The 21,127-nt window shown below is 40.8% G+C and overlaps 1 protein-coding gene across 1 annotated transcript; it reads left to right on the top strand.

The window, feature by feature from the left end:
- The first annotated feature begins 594 nt into the window (after positions 1–594).
- myrf (myelin regulatory factor) lies at positions 595–20,444 on the top strand. The gene is made up of 27 exons (XM_070907567.1): positions 595–640; positions 9,600–9,690; positions 9,827–10,123; positions 10,652–10,713; positions 11,462–11,684; positions 11,822–11,922; positions 13,153–13,267; positions 14,107–14,302; positions 14,391–14,467; positions 14,874–14,984; positions 15,078–15,183; positions 16,229–16,429; positions 16,700–16,808; positions 17,011–17,120; positions 17,200–17,360; positions 17,450–17,522; positions 17,612–17,694; positions 17,819–17,887; positions 17,995–18,078; positions 18,285–18,352; positions 18,485–18,559; positions 18,637–18,870; positions 19,036–19,129; positions 19,258–19,320; positions 19,858–19,963; positions 20,147–20,221; positions 20,364–20,444. Exons 1-27 carry the CDS (start codon positions 595–597, stop codon positions 20,442–20,444), a joined length of 3,111 nt encoding a protein of 1,036 aa, XP_070763668.1.
- The last annotated feature ends 683 nt before the right edge of the window (positions 20,445–21,127 follow it).

Here is a 21,127-nt window from a genome sequence, read left to right as displayed (position 1 = left end):
TGTGCAGCAGCCCGGCGCACATCCCTCACCTGCCTCAGCTCCTCTCCTCCGACTCTGCTGCACACATCCTGTCTGAGAGGGAGAGGCAAAGGAGGAAGAGAAGCAACAGAACGGACTTGGGAGTCAAGTTTAGGCACCTTTTGCGCGCAGTGTTTTGAAGAACTTATATTTTCCTGTCGATTTTTTCAATTTTTCCACAAGCTGATGGTCTTTTTTGCCAATGTAAACCAAAGCTTATTATGAAGCTTCTTGGAGCTGAAGTGAAGGTGCGCCTGAAGGGACATTTTCTTAACGTTGGATTTTTGTTGGCACCTTAATTAAAAAAAGAAAAAGACTATAGTTATAAGTTATAGCCTGCACCATAGCGTCACTGGAGGCGTTTGGCCAAGGGACGTCAATCCAGTGCCAAGTTGCTGAACAGGAGAGAGAAGTTGTCCGCATGAAGCGTTGGACTTATGTGAACTAAAACAAGAAGAAGTCACTAAGAACACCATCTGGACTCCGTGATGTACATGTGAAAGTTTCCCCGATCCGAATTGATTTTGTTCGGACAAGGGGAGACTTTCATGGATTTTTTATGTGGGACCCGCTAGGATGGACGTGGTAGATGAAACAGAAGCGTTACAGAGATTTTTTGAAGGTAAGTAATCCTGATTATTATTCATAGGCTACATATATGTGTTAATACAGTTCAGTATTAAAATTCCTTGTACAGAAAACTGATAGCAGAACGGAAAAAGTGTGTTTTTTTGTTGACTTCTAATTGTTTGTTTTAGTGAAGAAGAAACAAATAAATGCGTCAAAGCGTCAGCTCTCATCACTTCTAGTTTTATCTGGTGTATTGCATGTCGGCCTAAAAAAAGCCTACTAGGTTTAAACTATTATGATGCACCACACATGGCAGGTGGTTAACATCACAAAAATAATAGCAAGAATATTGTGATCTAATAGAACTTGTGGCTTTTTTAGGTGAAGGTTTCCCAAACATAATGTACACTCCACTCTGTTTTCCACTTAAAGTTTCCTCTTGGCTGTTCATCTTAAAAACCCAAAAATGCAAAAAGACAGGAGGGTTAACGGTGCGGGGAGCAAAAGTGCTGGTGATGGGTAACAGATCAGGTTAAACGGGGAATCCTAAGAAAAAAACGAGGTGGAGGAGGGTGGGGTTGAGGGTTGGAAGGGTGTAGGAATTCAAGTGAAGATAAATGGTGTGTTTTGCAAAGGGTAATGTGGCACAATGTGTGTGTTAGAGACAGACATGAGCAATATGATTTCAACCAGTGATGTAGTTTTGGTCATCATAAGACAAACAGCCACACAGTTCAGATAAGAAGTACTTTATGTTTAGTCACATAATATCAGCCTGATAAAGATGCAATATTGTATACTATTACTACTTGCAGACTGGAGTGCGATTGAATCAATCACAATTTGAAAATATTCATGACTTTTTCAATTTTATTCCATAATATTCCTGCTGTAAATTTCATATATCACAAGCCAGACAATCACATTTTGTCACATTTGTTTGCGGCGTTTTTTTTCACTGTGCTCTGCCACAGAGCTCACGTCTTACTAATAGTTTTTTTTTTTTTCAACAGAAATTTGAATGTCAAATGTTCCAGGAGAAGTCAAGTGCACATAAAAACACATAGTGTGGTTTATGTATAATAAGTTATCTGTCGAGAGACTTAACACTTGATTATAGTATACACAGAGTGTTGACTTAAATATACACAGCCATCCATGACTGTCAGAGGTTCGTTGCCATTCTGACAGGAATTTAGTGTGTTTACATTCTTCTTCTTGGGAGTAAGAGAGATGTTCTTACTTTGGCTTTATTTCAGCCACTTTTGCTTGGACTAAAATGTCAACTTGTCCATGAGAAGCATAGGTGCCGCCTTAGATGCTTATTTTCCTATTTAACTTGTTCTTTCTCTAACTAACACTAACTCCTTACTCTCTCTCAGATCTTGGATTCTTGAATTTAGGAAATCAATCTTCAATTTAAATTGGGGACAACAAGTACTATCAATAAGCCTTTGATTTTATATATTGTATAATTAGTCGATTAGTCCATGTTCATCTTGCTGTTTACTTGAAATAGAGACACACACTCACACAGAAGCCCACGCACACAGCACTATAATGGATTTCGGCACTGATAAACTGTGTTTTAATCGGATTAGTGAAATATGTATACATTCACACTAATGCACAGTGTACATTCTTGGCATAGCCCTGGTGGCTGTTAAAACACAATGAGGTGAGACTGGTGTTTCTCCTCGAGTATTTGGCCTTCCCCAGGCTCTCACTCTCTCTGACTCCATTAGAGTGACAGTGAGCAGACAGGGTGAGGAGGTGAGATAGTGCAGACTCAGGGTGGAGAGGTACTGGCCTGTTGAGAGAAAACCCAGCTAAACCACCAATCCCCCCCAAAAAACTTGACCTTCTCCACTCTGACTCACTTAGACAACAAACAGTCACTCACAGACTCACAGAACCATGTTTGAACATACAAAGGATCATGACATTTATTGCTGTTGTGTTGTGTTACTCCAAGTAATGCCCCATCCTAAGTCAACCAAACTCGAGATTAAACGGTAACCTACACTGCCTGTGTTACATTTTCAGCATGCCGTCAAGACAAAGGCTTGCTGGAATTGAAACATTCGTGTACAATGTTTTGGATATTACATATGAGAAATGTTCATGCAGACAAATAGTTTTTGCCACTACAGTAAATGTGGATCCAGCCAGACATCAGGCTGCATACATGTAAACCACATAATACAAAGAAAACCAGCACATTCTCATTATTGAGAAGCTAGAACTGATGTATTTTTGACAGTTTTGCTCCAAAAAATTACTAACTCATAATAAAATAGATTAATTTCCTATCGATCAACCAATTGATTCATCGATTCATTGTTTCAGCCATTGTCAGAATGCTAATATGCTCGCAATGACGATGCTAAAATTCTGATGCTTAGCAGGTATAATGTTTGCCATGTTCACCATCTTAGTTTAGCATGTTAGCATGCTAAAATGTGCAAATTTAGCGCAAAAGAAAGTAAAGCTGAGGCTGAGGGAATGTCATGAATGTCATTGACGGCATTAGTTTTGTGGGTATTTGGTCGTAAGGATCGCCAAAGCTGTTACAGTTCATCCTGAGGGGGGCATGAACGTCTGTCCCAGATTTCATGACATTTACGTCACGATAGCATTAGATGGAAATGTCAGGTAATCACAAATGTAAGTCAGTAGGATTCATCATCTGGGGACCATGAATGTCTGTTTCGTGTCAATCCAGGACAGGATAGGATAGGTCAGGATAAAAAAAGGGGAGGTTGGAGAACACAGATTGATTTGTAATCTTTAATTGTGGAAACAGAAACATTATGACACTACTGTGTCTTCCTCTGAATCAAAATTGACAAAGACATGAGGCAAACACATAGTCAATCTGGAACAGATATACAATTGTGATTGGATAATTGGTTGAAGAGGATTTCAAATCTATTGGATATTGGATCTAAGGCTAGTTGTCAAGATATCTTCGTCTGGACCGACGATGTTGACATTGGATGGACGTTGCCATCCACAGAGCTTTGCTGCTAATGTGGCTAAAAACCCTTCAACTTGAAATGAACTTGTTCAGGTGGAAGATATTGTCATCAAACTGTATCTTCGAGCGTATTCACCTCCTAACCTTCTGAGTCTGAAGGTGAATTAATCACGTTCTTACTCATATTGCCTTTAAAAGATAAACAACTCATCACCAGTGTTACTATATCAAAATTCCTATTAAGCCCTGCTGCACTCCCCCAGTAGTTGTGAATCATGGATGCGAAGGTCGTCGTCCATCTTGGAAAACCTGCGTGAAACAAGTTTGGATGGTTCCTCTGATTTATAGGTTTAGCAGTGAATTGCAGTGAGAGGAATGTATTGTTTTTGAGCAGCAGGGCTTACAGTGCTCACAAGTAGGTTTTAGTTTTCATTGTTGTGCCTCACTCCCATCAGTGCTGACTGCCAACTGCGTAATCCTCCACCAGTGAATGTTGTTTGTGGTTGAACCGGACTTCATGAGATTAATTCACTTTTCTATTCTGTTCGTGTGTGTGTAATGAGTGTTATGGGATGTTTGTCATCCTATATTATATTAGTCATTGCCAAAGGTATATATAACCCACTTCTGACGAGTATGATCAGTCTAAAAAGCAGATTATTCCTCTTCTTCATTTTGCTCCATATGTTCTTATTTTTATTCTCTTCTATACCTTCCTCTTTTTTTTCCTCCTCTTCATCTTCTTTCATTGTCTCTCTCTCTCGCCATGCTTTGTAATTCTGTCTAGCCCTCAAACTCAACCTCACATTCGCAGTGTTTCTGGGTTTTTTTTTTTACAACCTCGCTCCATGTCCCGGTCCCAGCCCTGTCACTCCTGTAATCTCCTGAGCCAGGTCCGCCGGTGCGACCAGTGCTTGTGTGCGACAAGGGCTGTGTGTGGTAGCCTGGTACAGCCCTTTCTCATGACTGGGGAATAATCCTCATTATAACACTCTCCGAGCCTTTCTCACACACACACACACACTCACACAATGTGCATTTTTCACATAAGCATGCACGCGTGCACACACACACGCACACACACATTCACGCATTTGTTACCCTGATCTGCGTCTCTCAGGTCTGCAGAAGAAAGTCTTTCAGTCCGCGCAGGGAAACATGTGAAAAATAGAGAGGAATTGTTCTTCTCATCTTCTGTTTCAGGTGCTTTCATCTCAAGGACATCAACATGCTTTGGCTACGCGCAGGTACTCTGCCGCTCTGTCCGCTCTACTTCTCTGTAGCTGTGATTTATTAGTCCCTACCTGATGAGGGGCTCTCTGTTCGTGTTCACCTCTTAATTAATATCTGTGTCATAGTGATGCTCTTCACTCTTTTACCAATAACCCTGTCCTTTAAACAAATGGAGAAGGTTCATAACTCTCGGGCTATATGTCAGAGCTGTCTAACACTTTTATAGTGTAGATTTGACACGTTTCCTTTCATTTACTATTTCTGTCTGTATGTGTATGTGTGTTAAATTGTACACTGTTGGCACGTTCCCTGTATTCCTAGACTGTGCAGCATCTGGTACAGAACAGCTGAGGGATTGTTTGCGTCTGTGCAGTAATTATATTGACATTTCTAAGATCCATCAGGTTGTTTTTAGTTGATTTTTGTGTCAGGGTCTAGACCAAAGTCCTACTGGTCCTACTGGGAAGTCCTACTGGGAAAAACATAGGAATGGAAGAATGTTCTTCAGATCAGACTTATTTGAAAATGATCTCCAAACATGCATCAAGATATAGGACATAGACAAATGGTATGTGTTAATTTACTGTAGACAATCTGTTATATAATACCTTGAATGATTCTACATCAGTTTTAATGTTTGTTGCAAAGCTTTTTTTTTTAGACCATTTCAGTATGTTTTTGATGTTAAATCTCTTAGAAAGTGTATTCTCCGTCTGGACAATATGTGTATATATGTGGGTGTGCAGCCAAGTTCATTCTGGCCTAACTGTTTGATAATCAGATGGACTTTGTTCCTCCTCTGAAAGTGTTTAATTATTAACACAAACATGTTAGTGCATACAAATCTCATTTGGAGGCAAAAATCTGTGTGAAATTTAGCTTAAGAAGTTTGTTCAGTATTTATGTTCCTTTAAAGTTGTTTTCCAGCCTGTTGTTGGCCTTGATAAATGTTTATAGTCTAAAAGAAGCTAATTACATAATTATCATGTTAAAAAAAGAAAAGAAAAGGAAAAGCTGTGATTGACTGATAGAAGTCAAACCATGTTTAATGGGCACTCACACACTCTGTCCTCTGTTTGTGTTCATTTTAGATTATTACTCTGCTGACAACCCAGGCATTGAAATGGTGGCATAAGTCACACACACAAACAAACAAACACGCGCACACACATGCACGCGTATGCTTGCACACATACACACACTCCCCTCTCAGCCCCTAATCTCTCAAAAGGCCAGTCTGTATCGAAGTTGGACTGACAATCATTTCACTGTTCCTTGTTGAACACAGCTGGACAGAGAAAAAAAAATAGATGGCAGAGAAATGTACACATCCAGTTCACATCAATTTACACTTAACTGATTTAGTGTTTGGAGCTTTCACTTACTTAATTTATCTTTCTGTTATTCTTTACACGCACAAAAATAGCATTTAATGACAGCGATGCCTTCAACTTTACTTTGATCGCTGCAAATGTGACATTGGCACACGTAAAGATGATGATTGTTAAAAATATCTTCAAGTTCCAGAAAAGAGGCAACAAACATAATGTATCTGCTCTCTGCGAACATGTTCATCAGCTGCAAAGTTATGAGAGAACAAATGTAACACAAGCAGCGTGGCTGGACCGTGCTCTTGTTTTATCAGAGTTGTAGTACGTAGGTTGGAGTCTCTGGTCTGGCCTTGCAACAACTTTTACAACTACTACTTTTGGATTTAAATTTTAACCAGGTCAAATTCAATTTGTATATACTGTATGTAATTTACTCTATGTACCTTCTCTAGGTAACTTCCTGTTACCTCCTTTCAATGTTAACTTCCCTCCACACAGTGATCAACTTACCTTACTCTGCTTTTTTTTTTTTATTAGTTCAGTAGTTTTCAGTAATATAACTTAAAATAAATATTAGCAAGAGCAGACCTAAACATTGGGGTATATGCAGGTGGATAGATGTGCAGATCAAATGAGATTGCCATTCATTTTTGTGCTTCAATTAGAATATATTATTTTCTGTTTGCAGAAAGTGTTGGGTATATAATATTACTGTTTATGATATTACTGCAAATTCATTTTTCATAAATATATAAAAGTGTGACACGGGCAACTGAAACATTTGTTCCTCATGTCCCAATCTTTTAAAGGTGAAGTGCAATTAATCAAAGCGGCTATAATCAGTATTTTTATTTTATATAACAATGCATCAAAAGACAATGTGAAAACAATGTGAAAGGGGTCCCTCACAGTGATGAACCTACAGAATATCATCACCCAAAGCTGCAGCTCCCCTTGGCTTACTGAGCTTTATAATGAATTTCAGCTCATTGTTTAGCTGTTTGGCTGCAATTTCTCTCACTGCTGGTTCACTAGTGTTGTAAACTCATTGTACACTACCTTGCCAGCAGACAAACACAGGAGCATTTAGCAGCTGAAGAGCGAGATACTTCCCTCAGGAGTTACATTGGCCAGGTTGACAGAAACACGAATCCAAATGAGCGACAATGTTGCTCCATATCTCCTGGATGTGAAAATAAGTAACTGTTTGCTAACAAGTTTGTCATATCAAAACAAAGTTGTCATATGTCAATGTGTGTGTTCACAACTTGTTTCTGCTTCCCCCCAAGTGGCCAAAAAATCAGTTATTGCAGGTTTAAGTCATTTAAATTGTTTTAAATGTCTGTTTCCAGCAGTATACTCAAATCAAGTCAAGTCAATGTATTTTTATTGCCCATTTACCTTAAAGGGCTCAGCCTGATAGCGGGCACACCTCTGTTTGCAGCTGTTTAACAGAATGTGTTTTCAACTATAGCTATGTCTTACTTTACCAAATGTTGCATTTATGCCTACACCAACATCACATTTTTATCCCATGGATAGTGCTGAGTGAAAGGGTATGTAACAGCTGAAGCTAAACAAATAAAAGTACAAAAATATTGAATAGACACAACAGGGGTTTGGGAGAGGACTTGATTTTGGATCTAGGTCTTGAACCTCTGCCACTTGACTTGAACTCAGCTGTGCTCAGTCTTGGACTAAGATGTCTTCCTTACAGCCCTGTTTTATATTCTATCCTCAGTTTTCCTTGTAGGTTTTTCCATTTCCATTTCCATCCTTGGACATCAAACTTGTATTCTGTCTTTCTTGCCCCCACTCTCCTCACCCTCCATTTATCTACCCTCCCCTCTCCCTCCATCTCTCTATTTTTCGTTATCAGGCCTGCCAGCTTAAATTTACTGCCTCTTTGGGTGGGGTGCACATCTGGATCTTATTTAAGGGGAACCATCCTGCTTTTCTCGCACTGCACTGGCATGTATTAAGAGACATCAACCATCTGTTTCTATCCAGCCAAGAAAGATAGTCAGTGTAAACATGCTAGTTTTCTCAAACAATATGGTAACATGAGGATTTATCATGTTAAACAATAGAATTTGGGGGGTTCTTGATTCGATTGGTTGGAGTAGTTTGTTTTGTGGGTTTAATGATTTAAGATTGTAAGATGTTGGTGTTTATAATGCTGTATACCGTCAGCACTGCGGTATTCATGAGATAATATGGTCTCATTAAATCATTAGTGCTGAACGGTAGCAATGTGTGTAGAGGGTTAGGAGAGGAACCGTGACAATAATACTAATAAGTGACGTTTCTGTTGGGTTTCTGATGAAGAATGACGCGTTGGTGGAAGACAAGAAAAGAGGGAAAAGGAGATTTTTTCCAATGCTAACACAAAAATTCCTTGCATTCCCAACTGAGTAGCTGCTTAATCTATCAGAGAAAGAGAGTGTGTGTGTGTGTGTGTGTGTGTGTGTGTGTGAGAGAGAGAGAGAGAGAGAGAGAGAGAGAGAGAGAAGAAAAGGTGAAAGACTGGGGTTGCCTGCCCACCCACTGTATACCAGGTCTTTACCCTCTGCTTCACCCCCTCCCTCCTGCTCCCACCACCCTCTCCTCTCACTCACTCTGTTTGGGACAACTAGTGACAGCTTTAAAGAAAAGTCATCACTTTCTCTCATGTAACATTTGAGTTGGTTGCTCTGTGTGCTAAGAGGAAAGGTCGGTTTATATAAAGTGATTTCTAAATATATGCATAGGCAAGAGCATGTTGGTGTTTTAAAGATTAAGAGGGGTCATGTGTTTGGGATTTGTGAGGCTTTGGTTATCAAAGGGTGAAAATGACCCTGGGGTGAAGTAAAAGGACCATTAGAGAATTCTAAAATTACTATATATGTTCAAAATCATGCCACAGGTTTAGTTCATCTCTATGATAGACACAATGTAGTTTAGTGACTTGTAATTGTGATATTATTTTACACTAACTGTGATTCTTGTTTTAATGGGGAAAAGGCAACTGAGGTACAAAATAGTATCCGTCAACTGGTGTGATTCCAGTGTATATGTGTAACCAGTTAGAGGCTCTGAATCATCAGTATGTGATCTGTAATGTTGACTACTAACGCATATTTAGACTGTTAGTTGCTCCTGTAACCTTAATCTTTAAATTCTCAGAAAGCAAATCAGAGCTCTTCTTTTTACACGATCTTGATTATGTGTTCAACAAAAGATTGTGACATTTGCTGATATAAAAGCATTGATACAATGCAATCAGGTTCTTTGGAGTGTGCGGGAAAAGCTATGAATAACAAACAAACTGAGTTCATAATTAGATAAGTCTTAGAGGGAATTGTTACAACATAAGCTTGTGTTGAAACTAGAGCTGCTGTGTGTGGACTTGCTGAAAGATTCCCAGTTGCTAATTCCCAGATGCTCTCCATCTCCTCTCTGTGTTCCCGACCCTCCCTTCACCACAGGTCATGATATTACCACTTCTCTGGAGCCAGTCAACATCGACACCAGTATCCTGGAAGAGTACATCAGCAAGGAGGACGATAGCACTGACATGTCAGTAGGGACTCCAAGCCAACCCAGCAACGTCAAAACAACATGCGCCAACCAAATCAGATCATGTCGTTACAAAGGAATTTGTTTTTTCTGATAAGGCTAATCCCTTTTTTTCTCCTCTTCTTCTTTCTCCCAGCTGTTTCTCAGAGGTCCACAGCGGTCCAGGACCAAATTACTCATCTCCCCAGGCAGGAGCGTCCTCCGCTGGGGGGTTGGTGTGTGGTGTGAGCCCCCCTATTCCACTGCGCCAAGGAGCTCCTCTACCTGGGCCCCCTAACTGTCAGAACGCCTACCCCCCAGGTCCATCCCTGGGCCTCCGACACAACTACCCTTGCTTGGGACAGCAGCAGCAGCAGCAGCAGCAACACCAACACCAGCAGCAGCAACAGCAGGCTCACGTCAAGCCTGAGCACAGGGGCCACTACGCTCCAGGGTGAGCAAGATACCACAGAGGTAGACGGATAGAGGTACAAGACGGAGGAAATATAGCATGAGTTGATACTTAGGAATGTCCAAGAAATGTTTAAGACGCTCCCGCTACTCACATCTTAAACCTGAAATAAGGCAGAAGTTGCAGCAGATGATGCAGTATTTCTTTTTTTCAAAGCATGCAACGAAACCAGACACACACCCTACTACAGGTCCATTATGCAATCAACACTTGATTAAGCTTCATTTGTACAAATAAAGCACTAGCTGGTCGAGAGGGGGAGGGAGACTGATAACAGACAGAGAGAGAGTCAAATTACATCCTTCAAAAAAATCCTGACGCACACAATCTTGTGTAAAGAACGTCTACACTCTGATCCCTTAAACATAATGGCAGTTTAGAAAATAAGAATATACGAGGAAGGGCTTGCCAACTTCAACGATGGTATTTCTTTAAGGATTTGTATAATTTGAAAATCAAATATTAAATTTTTTGTGAATATAACATCTACAGCCTTCTGTTTTTTTCTAGGACACTACCTGAGTCCCCCCCAGACTCCAGCTCAGAGCCGTACTCTCCTCAGCAGGTGAATGGTAAGTAACACATCTTTTTCCTTTTCCCTGCAAAAAAATGTGTAAGAAAGAACATGAGAGAGAGAGAGAGCACACACACAAACGAGACCATATGACAAACAGAAATGGTGCTTTAATCTGTAGACTGCACTCAGACACTGAGTCAGAGGAAGCCACTGAAGTATTCAAGGTGTATGTGGGTCACAGCCACCCCTCTGCTTCAGTCAATATCTGTTACTCATCACTATTTTATTTGAACAGAGCGTAAAGACAATCTACTCCATGTGCAAACCAATCAATATATTGGATGCAGTGTGCATCTGTCATTTATTAATCCACAGTTTACACAATTTGTCTGGAAAATTAACCTAAATTAAATTATCTGAACTCAGCTTTATAAGCTTTCATTTCAAGTTTTTTCCACAAAGACTGAACCAGAGTATGTTTGGCTTATTTCAACATGCAAGTTGAACAACAGTACTCAAAGTCATTATGTACCGCTCACACACCTGTGTTGGTCTTGCACATTAGTAAAAAGGTGTGGAATAGTGTTATCTGATGGGCATCTCTCCAGGTCTCTAGTTTGAAACAATGGAAAGTACCTTTAGCCAAGGTTGGAGGGAAGCAGAATAAACTGCAGGCTGAAATGTGGACAGATCAATTTTGAGGAGAAAAGGCTGCATTCTGTGTGAGATCAAATGTATTTGCAAGGAAGAAGTGTTTGTATAATCATGTAAACATTATGCTCCATCCTCACTGTGTCTTTTAGATCCTCACATGATTAGGACCATGACACCAGAGAACATGTGTCACATGACTCCAACGCCACCCCTCCCGCCACACGGGCACTATCCCAGCATGCATCGGGACATGTACCTGAAGCCTGAGCCCATGATATCACAGTATCCTATTGGTCCAGCCACAAGCGGGAGTGGAGACATGCAGCAGACACAGATGCTCCATCAGCTACTGCAGCATCCCCAGGGGCAGGAGTGAGTCAGGAAGATATACAGGGGGGAGGGGGGGGGGGGGGGGGGTTGTGCTTCACAGCTTGTATGGAACAGAAGGGATGATGGGAATGAAAAGTAATGTGTTCAACTTTTGACTTTGTTTCCATTTCCTCACACAGCAGCATCCCTGTTCACCAGGCTAAGAAGAGGAAGCACTCTGACTCTCCCAACAGCACCCTCAATACCCAAATCCTCACAGGTATCATCAAACAAGAACCAGGTAGGCAGGCATCTTTCTTCTCTTTCTCGCCTCCTCTACCTCACGCTCACCTGGGCCCCGTTCTTTGTACATGGATAACAGAGTTATCCAGATTACAATGTTGACGATTTGAGATGAATCTGGATTTTTTGGTTCTTCGAAGCCGGTTTAAAATGTTTAAAAGTTTAAAAGTCCTTGAGTCCAAACCTGCAAAAGTGCAGGCTTATTGACAGTCAGCTGGATCATGACCAAGACCTTTCAGGCTGAATACGAAATGGCTCGCTTTCTTAGATTTACAATGAAAGATTGTTGGTATAATTATGATTTTAGAAGAGGACATGCAGGTTATTGTAAACTCAATATGATCTGTTGGTGTAATTATCACAATTTAATTTTCATAACGAAGAGTTACCTAGAAATATACAACAAAACAAAAGTTTGTATGTTAAAAAACTGTGAACTAAAATAAATAAACCCAACTAAAACTTCTGAGACTGTTAAAAGACCAATGGAGCCAGATATGGCCTTTAATTTGACATCAAAATAGGAATTTGTCATTTGAACAATAAAACTTCATTAATGGCTGAACTCACTTTGCTGAAAATTGTTCATGCAATTAAAGCTGCCTTCTAAGATTTTAGAAAGGTTTTGTTTTCATAACAGGCGTACGATTTTCACATAAAAGTCCCCACCAATCACTCGTAGTCTAACCACATTCACTGGTAACATCTAATGTTTAATGGTGATGAAAGTGTGAAAACAGTGGCTGAATGTTGCAGAGCACAATGTAGAATAAATTATACCGGTAACAATGCAGGAACGCAGAAAATGAGACATAAGTCCATGAAACTATTGCCCTGGTGCATGTTGGGATGGTTCCCAACACACCTACATCATGTAACTGCAATCACATGATGAGCACTCAGCCAATCATGTTACCTCTCCACTCATTTTGCCTTTATTCCAAAATAAGAGTGCATTGTTATTCAAGATAACTTCATCCAGGTTCAACAAATCAATCCTCAAACTGTTTTCAAAGAACCAAATTAGCTGGATGAGAATAAACAGGATTATTTTAGCCTGATAACAGCATGTTAGCCTGAATTAACTAAGCCACATTTGAAGAACAGGGCCCTGCTCTTACCTACCCTTTAACTCTCACACAGATAAAAGACTTTTACAGAACAGTTACGGACATTCTTAATGTTCTCCTGTCTTGCTTTAATTGCTATTTCTATCTGTTTGTCACAGGTTTAATGCAGGATGCAGACAACTCCTACCTGGACCCAAACTATCAGTGCATTAAATGGCAACCTCACCAGCAGAACAAGTGGACACCACTATATGACGCAAACTGCAAAGAGCTGTGGGTGGAATTTATTTTGGCTCATCTGAACATCTTGAGGTTTTTATTTTGAGGGGGTGGGGAGAGCTGAAAGCACTCAGCAGAGAGTCAAAAATGAAAGAAGTTATAATTGGTTAAATAAATAATTCAAGTATACAGCAGGAGTGGCAAAGGAATAGCAGGGTTGCAGAGGTCTACGAATTCCTCAGAGGTGAGCTGTGCGGGGGAGTGAACGAGTGCAGGGTTTCGGTTTAGAAAGACAACGTGAGGAGGGGTAAAGGGAAAAATTAGTGTACACCTACTTGCGCTTTTGCAATGCCAAAATAGAAAGAAGTATAGATAGGGAGGAAGGTTAAAATGAACTCACAAGACCTTTCAGATATGTTATCAAAACCACCTGGTTGCCCATCACAACTTTCAACACACTACACCTACGTTAAAGGAGAGAGGGTTTTCATTTGTTTTAAATTAGATTTATTAAGTCTTTCAGAAGATCTCAGTCCTCAGTGTCGTAAAAAAATGGCACCAAAACTGAAGCACAGGGGCCTCCAGGGGCCGATGCAGGGGTCTCTACCAATGAGGAGACGTTTATTTGTTTAAAAATGTCTCTGATTTTATGTTAGCATCTCAAGAGAATAATAGAGATGTCAGGTTTACCCTTGCCAAATTACATACATTACATATGCTCCATCAACATGTGTATCCCTCTGAGCCCCCTGTAACAGAGTCAAGAGTCTCCCCCTGGTGATACAAATGGCGAAACTCTTTTCCACTTTTCAGTTTTTTCCACTTTTGTCACAACCAACGTGAGCTTCCTATTCACATTATTCATGTGTCACAATCTCTTTCCCTATCTTTAGTCCGATGCCGACCTACCGTGTTGATGCTGACAAGGGCTTCAACTTCTCCTTGGCTGATGACGCTTTTGTTTGCCAGAAGAAGAACCATTTCCAGGTCACAGTATACGTAGGCATGCTGGGAGACCCCAAGTACATCAAGACAAGTGAAGGCCTGCAGCCCATCGACTGCTTCTATCTCAAACTCAACGGAGTAAAGGTAAGTGAGGGTGAAAGAGTGAACATGACATCAACTTCACAGATAATCGTGTATTTACTGTATATTTTACTTCTCTCCTCGTTGCTAGGTGGAGGCCATAAATCAGTCAATCAGTGTGGAGCAGTCACAGTCGGACCGCAGCAAGAGACCCTTTAAGCCAGTGCTGTGAGTCTGAACACTTCAAAGGATATATTCACAATTTTTCAAGTTTGTCTTAAATCGATAGTCAGGCACTCATATGTACATTAAAGCAGGTTTTGCTTGCTGTAATGATTCCTCCTGTTTATATTGGCCGTGTAAAGATGTATTCCTAATGCACTTCCTAGACAAATAAAGTGAGTATCTTCTAAAGTTACAGTCCCTGTGGTATAAAATTCCCCCGGTTCATGTTTCCCTGGACGTTGCTTCCATGTTGTGTACTATGGATTTGGTCCTGCATCACTAAAAATTGGTTAAATGTTCATATGGGCAACTGACTAGAAAAAGACTAGAAATCCTTATCCTTTCATTGAATCCAAAACAGTACACAGCTTTTTTTTACGTAATGTATTTGTGATTTTTTTTCTCTCAGTGTCACACTGCCCTCAGAGCAGGTCACGAAGGTCACAGTGGGGCGGCTCCACTTCAGCGAGACCACTGCAAATAACATGAGGAAGAAGGGCAAACCAAACCCTGACCAGAGGTGAAAGACATGGCATTCACTTTCATATGATTCACTATGATCCAATCAAAGCTCCAGTAGTCACATCTGCTCTTGGTGTTTTTGTCCTCACAGGTATTTCATGCTGGTGGTGGCACTGCATGCTCAGTCCCACAGTCAGACCTACACTGTGGCTGCTCAAGCGTCTGAGAGGATCATCGTCAGGGTAACGTCTGGCCATGTCTGTCTGCCTCCTACAACAATCATATCCCTTGTGAATGTCACACCTTTCTCTTGGTCTTCTGTACATACCTGAATCAAAGTCACTGTGTAGATCTCAACATCTTCTCCACTGCCTGTCTTTCCATTCCCTTTATCTGCGTGGCTGTGATTCCCAGCACGCTTTGTCCACTCCAAAACAGTTTTCAAATTATGAAAGCAAGCATATTGTCGCTGTCCTGTGGAAACCTTTTGTGAGCGAAGAAAAACAACCTTGTTTTCAGCTTTGCTGCAGTGCATTTTTTCAGATAATTCAAGGGGTTTTAAATTATTTATTCAACCTAAGAATTACGAGAATTTTCTTAACCCATAAAGGAATTTACTTACAGTTAATCTAAAACATTAGAAATCCCCCAGTTTGGATATTGATGGTTTTCACTGGACAGCAATGGTATTGTACTTACTCCAGATGTGTAAAGTATGTAATTACAATGTATAGTTAACTGCAGGAGCTATTTGAAAGCTACACAATCATTTACTTTTTTTTAGCCAGTGTGCTTACAGGAGACCACAGTTTATCAAATAATTTTGTTTATTCAGTGAATTTAAACAATGGCTACTCTATAAGGTCAAATGTGAAGTCAATCCTTTACATCTTAGGCTTGTGTGAAAGGAATAGTTGCACATTTTGGGAAATATACCCATTTGCTTTCTTACCTCATATCTGTACGGTAAATGTGTGGCTGGAACCAGCAGCTGGTTAGCTTAGCTTAGCATGAAGACTGGAAGCAGCCAGCCTGTCTCACTACAACAAAACAAAATCAGCTAACTCTACTTACCAGCTCGGCTAAAGCACAAATTGTGGTTGTTTCACGTGCCAGACCTTTTCTTAACTGGGAGCAGTCGAGTCTAATTCTCGGCAAGAACGTAATTAAGCATATTTTTTCCATGATGTAGAACTATTCCTTTAAAAAATATAACAGGTATTTTGAGCTTTCTTAGCAAATCTTTTAGAAATATCTGAACAACTGTTTGTCTGTGCACTGTCTCCCGTCTCTCTGTTACAGGCATCCAACCCAGGCCAGTTTGAAAGTGACAACGAGGTGCTGTGGCAGCGTGGCCAACTGTCAGACTCAGTCTACCACCACGGGAGAGTCGGCATCAACACAGACCGGCCAGACGAGGCCCTTGTTGTCCACGGCAACCTGAAGGTCATGGGCTCCCTGGTACACCCGTCAGACATCAGGGCCAAAGAAAATGTCCAGGAGGTCAGGATGACACTCAGTGTGTATCTATATGGATGTGTGTTTGTGCATGTGTGTGTGTTTCCAAAGTGTCAGTGTGTGTCATCGTGTGCCTCGTGCTTGTCATCATGAATCATGTTGTCCAAATACCCACACTCAGGACAGTTGACTCTGCAGTTTAACTCTGACTTCTGTCTTTTCATTATACTTGATCCAAGCATTTTCATCTGCGACATGAACATCGTGTTTTCATACCATCTGCATGGACATCATTGTCATTCTGTCTGTGTGTAGGTCGACACCACAGACAATTTGAAACGGATTTCTCAGATGAGGCTGGTCCATTATCAATACAAGCCTGAGTTTGCTGCCACTGTGGGCATAGAGAACACTGCAGAGACTGGTAACGACTTCATACATAACAAATTCAAATGTTTGCCTCCATCATCCCATTTCTTTGTACACTGTATATCATGTTGTCATCTTAATGTTGTAATATGTGATCTGTCTTTTGCTGTGTGTGCATTGTTGTGGAAGTGTGGCTTGTATCTTTGCACGCCGTCATGCTTTTGCTGCTCTATTTCACTTGTTGTATCCTCCTGCAGGAGTGATCGCTCAAGAGGTTCAGCAGATCTTGCCTGAAGCAGTGAAGGAGGGGGGCGATGTGGTGTGCGCCAATGGAGAAACAATTCCCAACCTGTTAGTCGTCAACAAGGTAATGAACACACATAAACATACAGTGCATGCAGACATTACTTCAATGCACACTGACTGCTCCCCTTCTAATGATAAAGGACCGCATCTTCATGGAGAACGTGGGAGCGGTGAAGGAGCTGTGTAAGCTGACGGACAACCTGGAGACTCGTATAGACGAACTGGAGCGCTGGAGCCGAAAACTGGCCAAGCTGCGTCGTCTTGACAGTATGAAGAGCACCGTGAGTGGAGGCACTGTCAGGTGAGAGCAATGAGGAGAAATCATCAGGGGAGAGAATCATGTATGAGTAGAAAATAATGAATAAATTACTTTTCTTTGTGTCCATGTAGCCAATCAGGGAGTTATTTTAGCAGAACAGGAAGCGGCCCACTCAAGAAGAAGCCAGTCAAACCCGGGAGCAAGGTCTGTGGTATCAATATTTAAAATTGTTTTAAAATACATCAAGTGAACAGCAGGACTTACAACTTTAATGCAATCTGTGTTTATTGCAGAATTCACTCCCAGATCAAGGCTGCATCAGCCAGAGGTTCATGCAGGGGACCATCCTGGCACTTGTCATTGTCATGGCCTTCAGGTTAGACTGAGCAAAATGTGTTTGGGGAGGGAGTAGTGGGGACAAAACAAAAAAAACAGCTTCATCTGTGTACAGTAGTGACCTGTTAATGATCTATTGGATCTTTTTGTTTTTTCCCCGACAGTGTCATTTCCATGTCCGTCCTTTATGTGCTGACTCTTCACCATAGAGGAGGCGTCACAGAGAAAGATGGGTATGTGCCTTTGAGGGAGACAGACACTTAAGTTTTATAAAGAAATAAATCAATTTTCCACTTCTCCATTAATGTCTTTCTATACAATCTGTTCCTGCTTTGTGTAGCTATGTTCCTTCCTGTGCTCTCTACGTCTCTTGGATGCCCATCTTCACTGCCACTGTAACTTTCTGTCCACCTGTCTGCCCATGGTACGCTTTCAACACCTGCCTTTCTTGCTGCTTCATTTTCTGATCTACTTTTTCAGTCTTATCTTTGATTGCTTAGTTGGGTGTTTCTTTTGTCCTGTCTGAAAGGAGATCATGAGTCACGTATCTAAGCACTCTCAAATGTATTGGGTTTTAAATGAATATAATAAACTAGCTTGGCCTCCTGTGCTGCCATCTGATTGGTGCAGGTCCAGAGCTGCACTGGGATCCTCACGCAAGGGTCCATTTACTCCACCATCCACCACCCCTGCACCAGGTGAGATCCTAACTAAGTGACTTACCACCTAACTAAGTTTGTTGGTTTTGAAAAGCTCACTCAGGACATAATGAATATAAGTATATTTTACTGATCTGATCCTTGTCTCTCATTCTCTCATAAATCTTACAGCTTGCTGTTCAACTACAGCCATAAATAACCAATCAGCTACAGTTTTGACATTGAGTAACAACCAATCCACACCAGGTGAGTGAGCAAATATGAGATGTTTTCCTGTAATATACATTTGTATTCGATGGAGGTTAATTATCTTCCTTCTCTAGATTTAGGCAGCCTGGTTCCAACAATAAGCACTATTAATAAGAAGGCCAAGTCCAGAGCAATGGACAAGGAGGGCCGCACCAGAAACCGTCTGAGTCACACCTCAGCACCTTTGTACTTTGCCAAGTCCAAACGGCCAGCTCCGAGCACAGACCTGGATGGAGCAGGAACTACCAACCGTCTGCCCGGGGGTCAGCAGCCAGTGTCACGCAGACAACGCAGCCTACACACAAAGGGTAAATCCACAAACACTGCCCAGACACAGCACTTTCTTTGCACACATAGTATGCAGTATGCAAACACAGTTAAGCCATGTGTTTGGCAACAGCAAACAAAGCTTATCTACTGTACAACGGAATGCGTATATAGAGCTAATGGTGCAGCTTTTCGTACTTTTGCAGGAGGAAGGTCAGCTCCCTCTCTGACTAGTCTACACATTGTGGAGACAAACCAGGAGATCACAGCACAAAGTTGCGCAACACCTGAGAGCTGCAGGTATATACTTAAAAGATGCACTAGTCTTTAGGCGACATTGTACTGTATATTTGCCTCTTAGGCAATTACAGTTTGAATTCAGGTCTTGATGCTTGTGCTGATGCTGTTTCTCTCCATGTCAACTCTAGCTACACAGTATCACTCCATGGAAAGAGAAATTCCTCCATCTCACAAATCACTTTGCACATGACGTGAGTATAGAAACATCGCAAATGGTGGCGCGTTATTGATAGAATAATTCCTTGGAGGTTTCCTGTTGAACCATGTAATTTGACACTAATTATATGTAAAATAGAGACAGGTTTGAATTGGTACACTTCCAATTCCAAGTGTTGTAGTCAGCAGGTCAGCTGAAGAATGTTGTTTTTTCACAGACAAGCATACAATTCAGCAGTTATTGGTAAAGAAAAAAGTTGTCATTAATAAATTATTGATGAATCAATTTTAACTTGGGTTTAAATGGAGCAGTTGCTTCAAGGGAATTCTACTTGAAATCAACAACTGCTTTTAAATGCTGCTATTATTAACAACTCTATCTCTGTTTCCCAATAAGTTCCAAGCGACATAGTTATTTCCAGTTAACTTTCAAGAAATTATTAGGAAATTCAACAGATCCATAAAACAAAGCGTTACCCAATAACCTAAAAACAGGGGGTTAAATTTCAACTGTATCTACACATGAGACTTAATAGGCCACAGAGACATAAAGAATATTTAATTAATTGCAGGTCCACGAACAGCGTGTGGGTACGACAGTGTGGAGCCACCAAGGGACGTTTATGCCCCAACCACACAGAGACCGAGCTCTATGGTGGACCGAGCACATCAACAAAGGTACATACTGATATACTTCATCATGATACATCATATAATCAAAACACATTTCCTTCTTTTGTCATTTTGTACCACTGCAAGTATCTGAAACATCATTATTTATCAAAACTTATTTCCACAAGGGTGATTTACTACAAATTCCTTGTTCACCGACTCAATATATTCTTTATATTTTTCTCTAAGGGGACTCATCACCTATGGTCAGTGCCCGTGCTGTCTTTCCAGGACATCACCTATCACTTCCGGGTCTCCCTGTCTGTGAGTAAAGTTGGCCTCCAAAATATGAGAGGATGCTGCGTGATTCCTGTGTGTTGTTTTATCCATTTATTGTGTACTTAGTTTGAGTAAAGTCAATGACTGATTAAATTGATATTTATCTCCCCATGCTTTTCATTGACAGAGTGAAGTGAGTTGTGCCACTGAAGGCGAAACCTCGTCACACTCTGACTACCATTTTCTCATTCAAAGCAGCTGTGTGTGAGGAGGAAGACGATGTGTCCCAGTGCCTTCACAATAAACCACATTTTTCCTTTGTGGTTCCATTTGTACGCTGTTGTGATGGGATAGGGGTTTCATCTCATTATTGTACATTATTTTTAAAGATATTCATACAGAACAAACTACATGCCACTGTCCCCACTGTAATCCCCTCCATATGCATTAAGACATCTCTTTTTGCTGCGATCACTGGAGTTTGAAACACTGTTTTTTTTTTGTCTGTCACTGAAAATGTTTTAGATCACTGTAATTGAAAACTGTGTTGCATTACTGTTAACTGCTATTGTGTAAGTAACGTCCAAGAGTTTATAGCTCACTTAATTACTGATCACTATGTCTTCCATACTTAATATAAGCCATAATTACATTAGTCTCTTAATCCAGTCCAGGCTAAGATACTGTAGATGACACTACGCACATTTTTGTTCTTTTTTTTAATACGATGAATCTGTATGTACACTGAAACCAGTGTCAGCTGAAAACAAAAACACTTTTCAGTAGTTTTATACACTGGAGAGAAGATCATTGGCTTCTGCTGAAGGCCTCAGTGAATGGTTGCAACTCGCACTGAAAATATACCTCAGTAGTGCACACTGGCAAATCCTGGGTCTCTACAGTGGAGCATTGTGTTTGAGGCTGCTGCAGTCGACTAGACTGTCTGCTGTC

This window comes from Enoplosus armatus, chromosome 6 (genome assembly GCF_043641665.1).
Source record: "Enoplosus armatus isolate fEnoArm2 chromosome 6, fEnoArm2.hap1, whole genome shotgun sequence".
Classification (NCBI taxonomy): domain Eukaryota; kingdom Metazoa; phylum Chordata; class Actinopteri; order Centrarchiformes; family Enoplosidae; genus Enoplosus; species Enoplosus armatus.
Note: the sequence above shows the minus strand (reverse complement) of the source record. Positions and strands in the feature narration are given on the sequence as shown.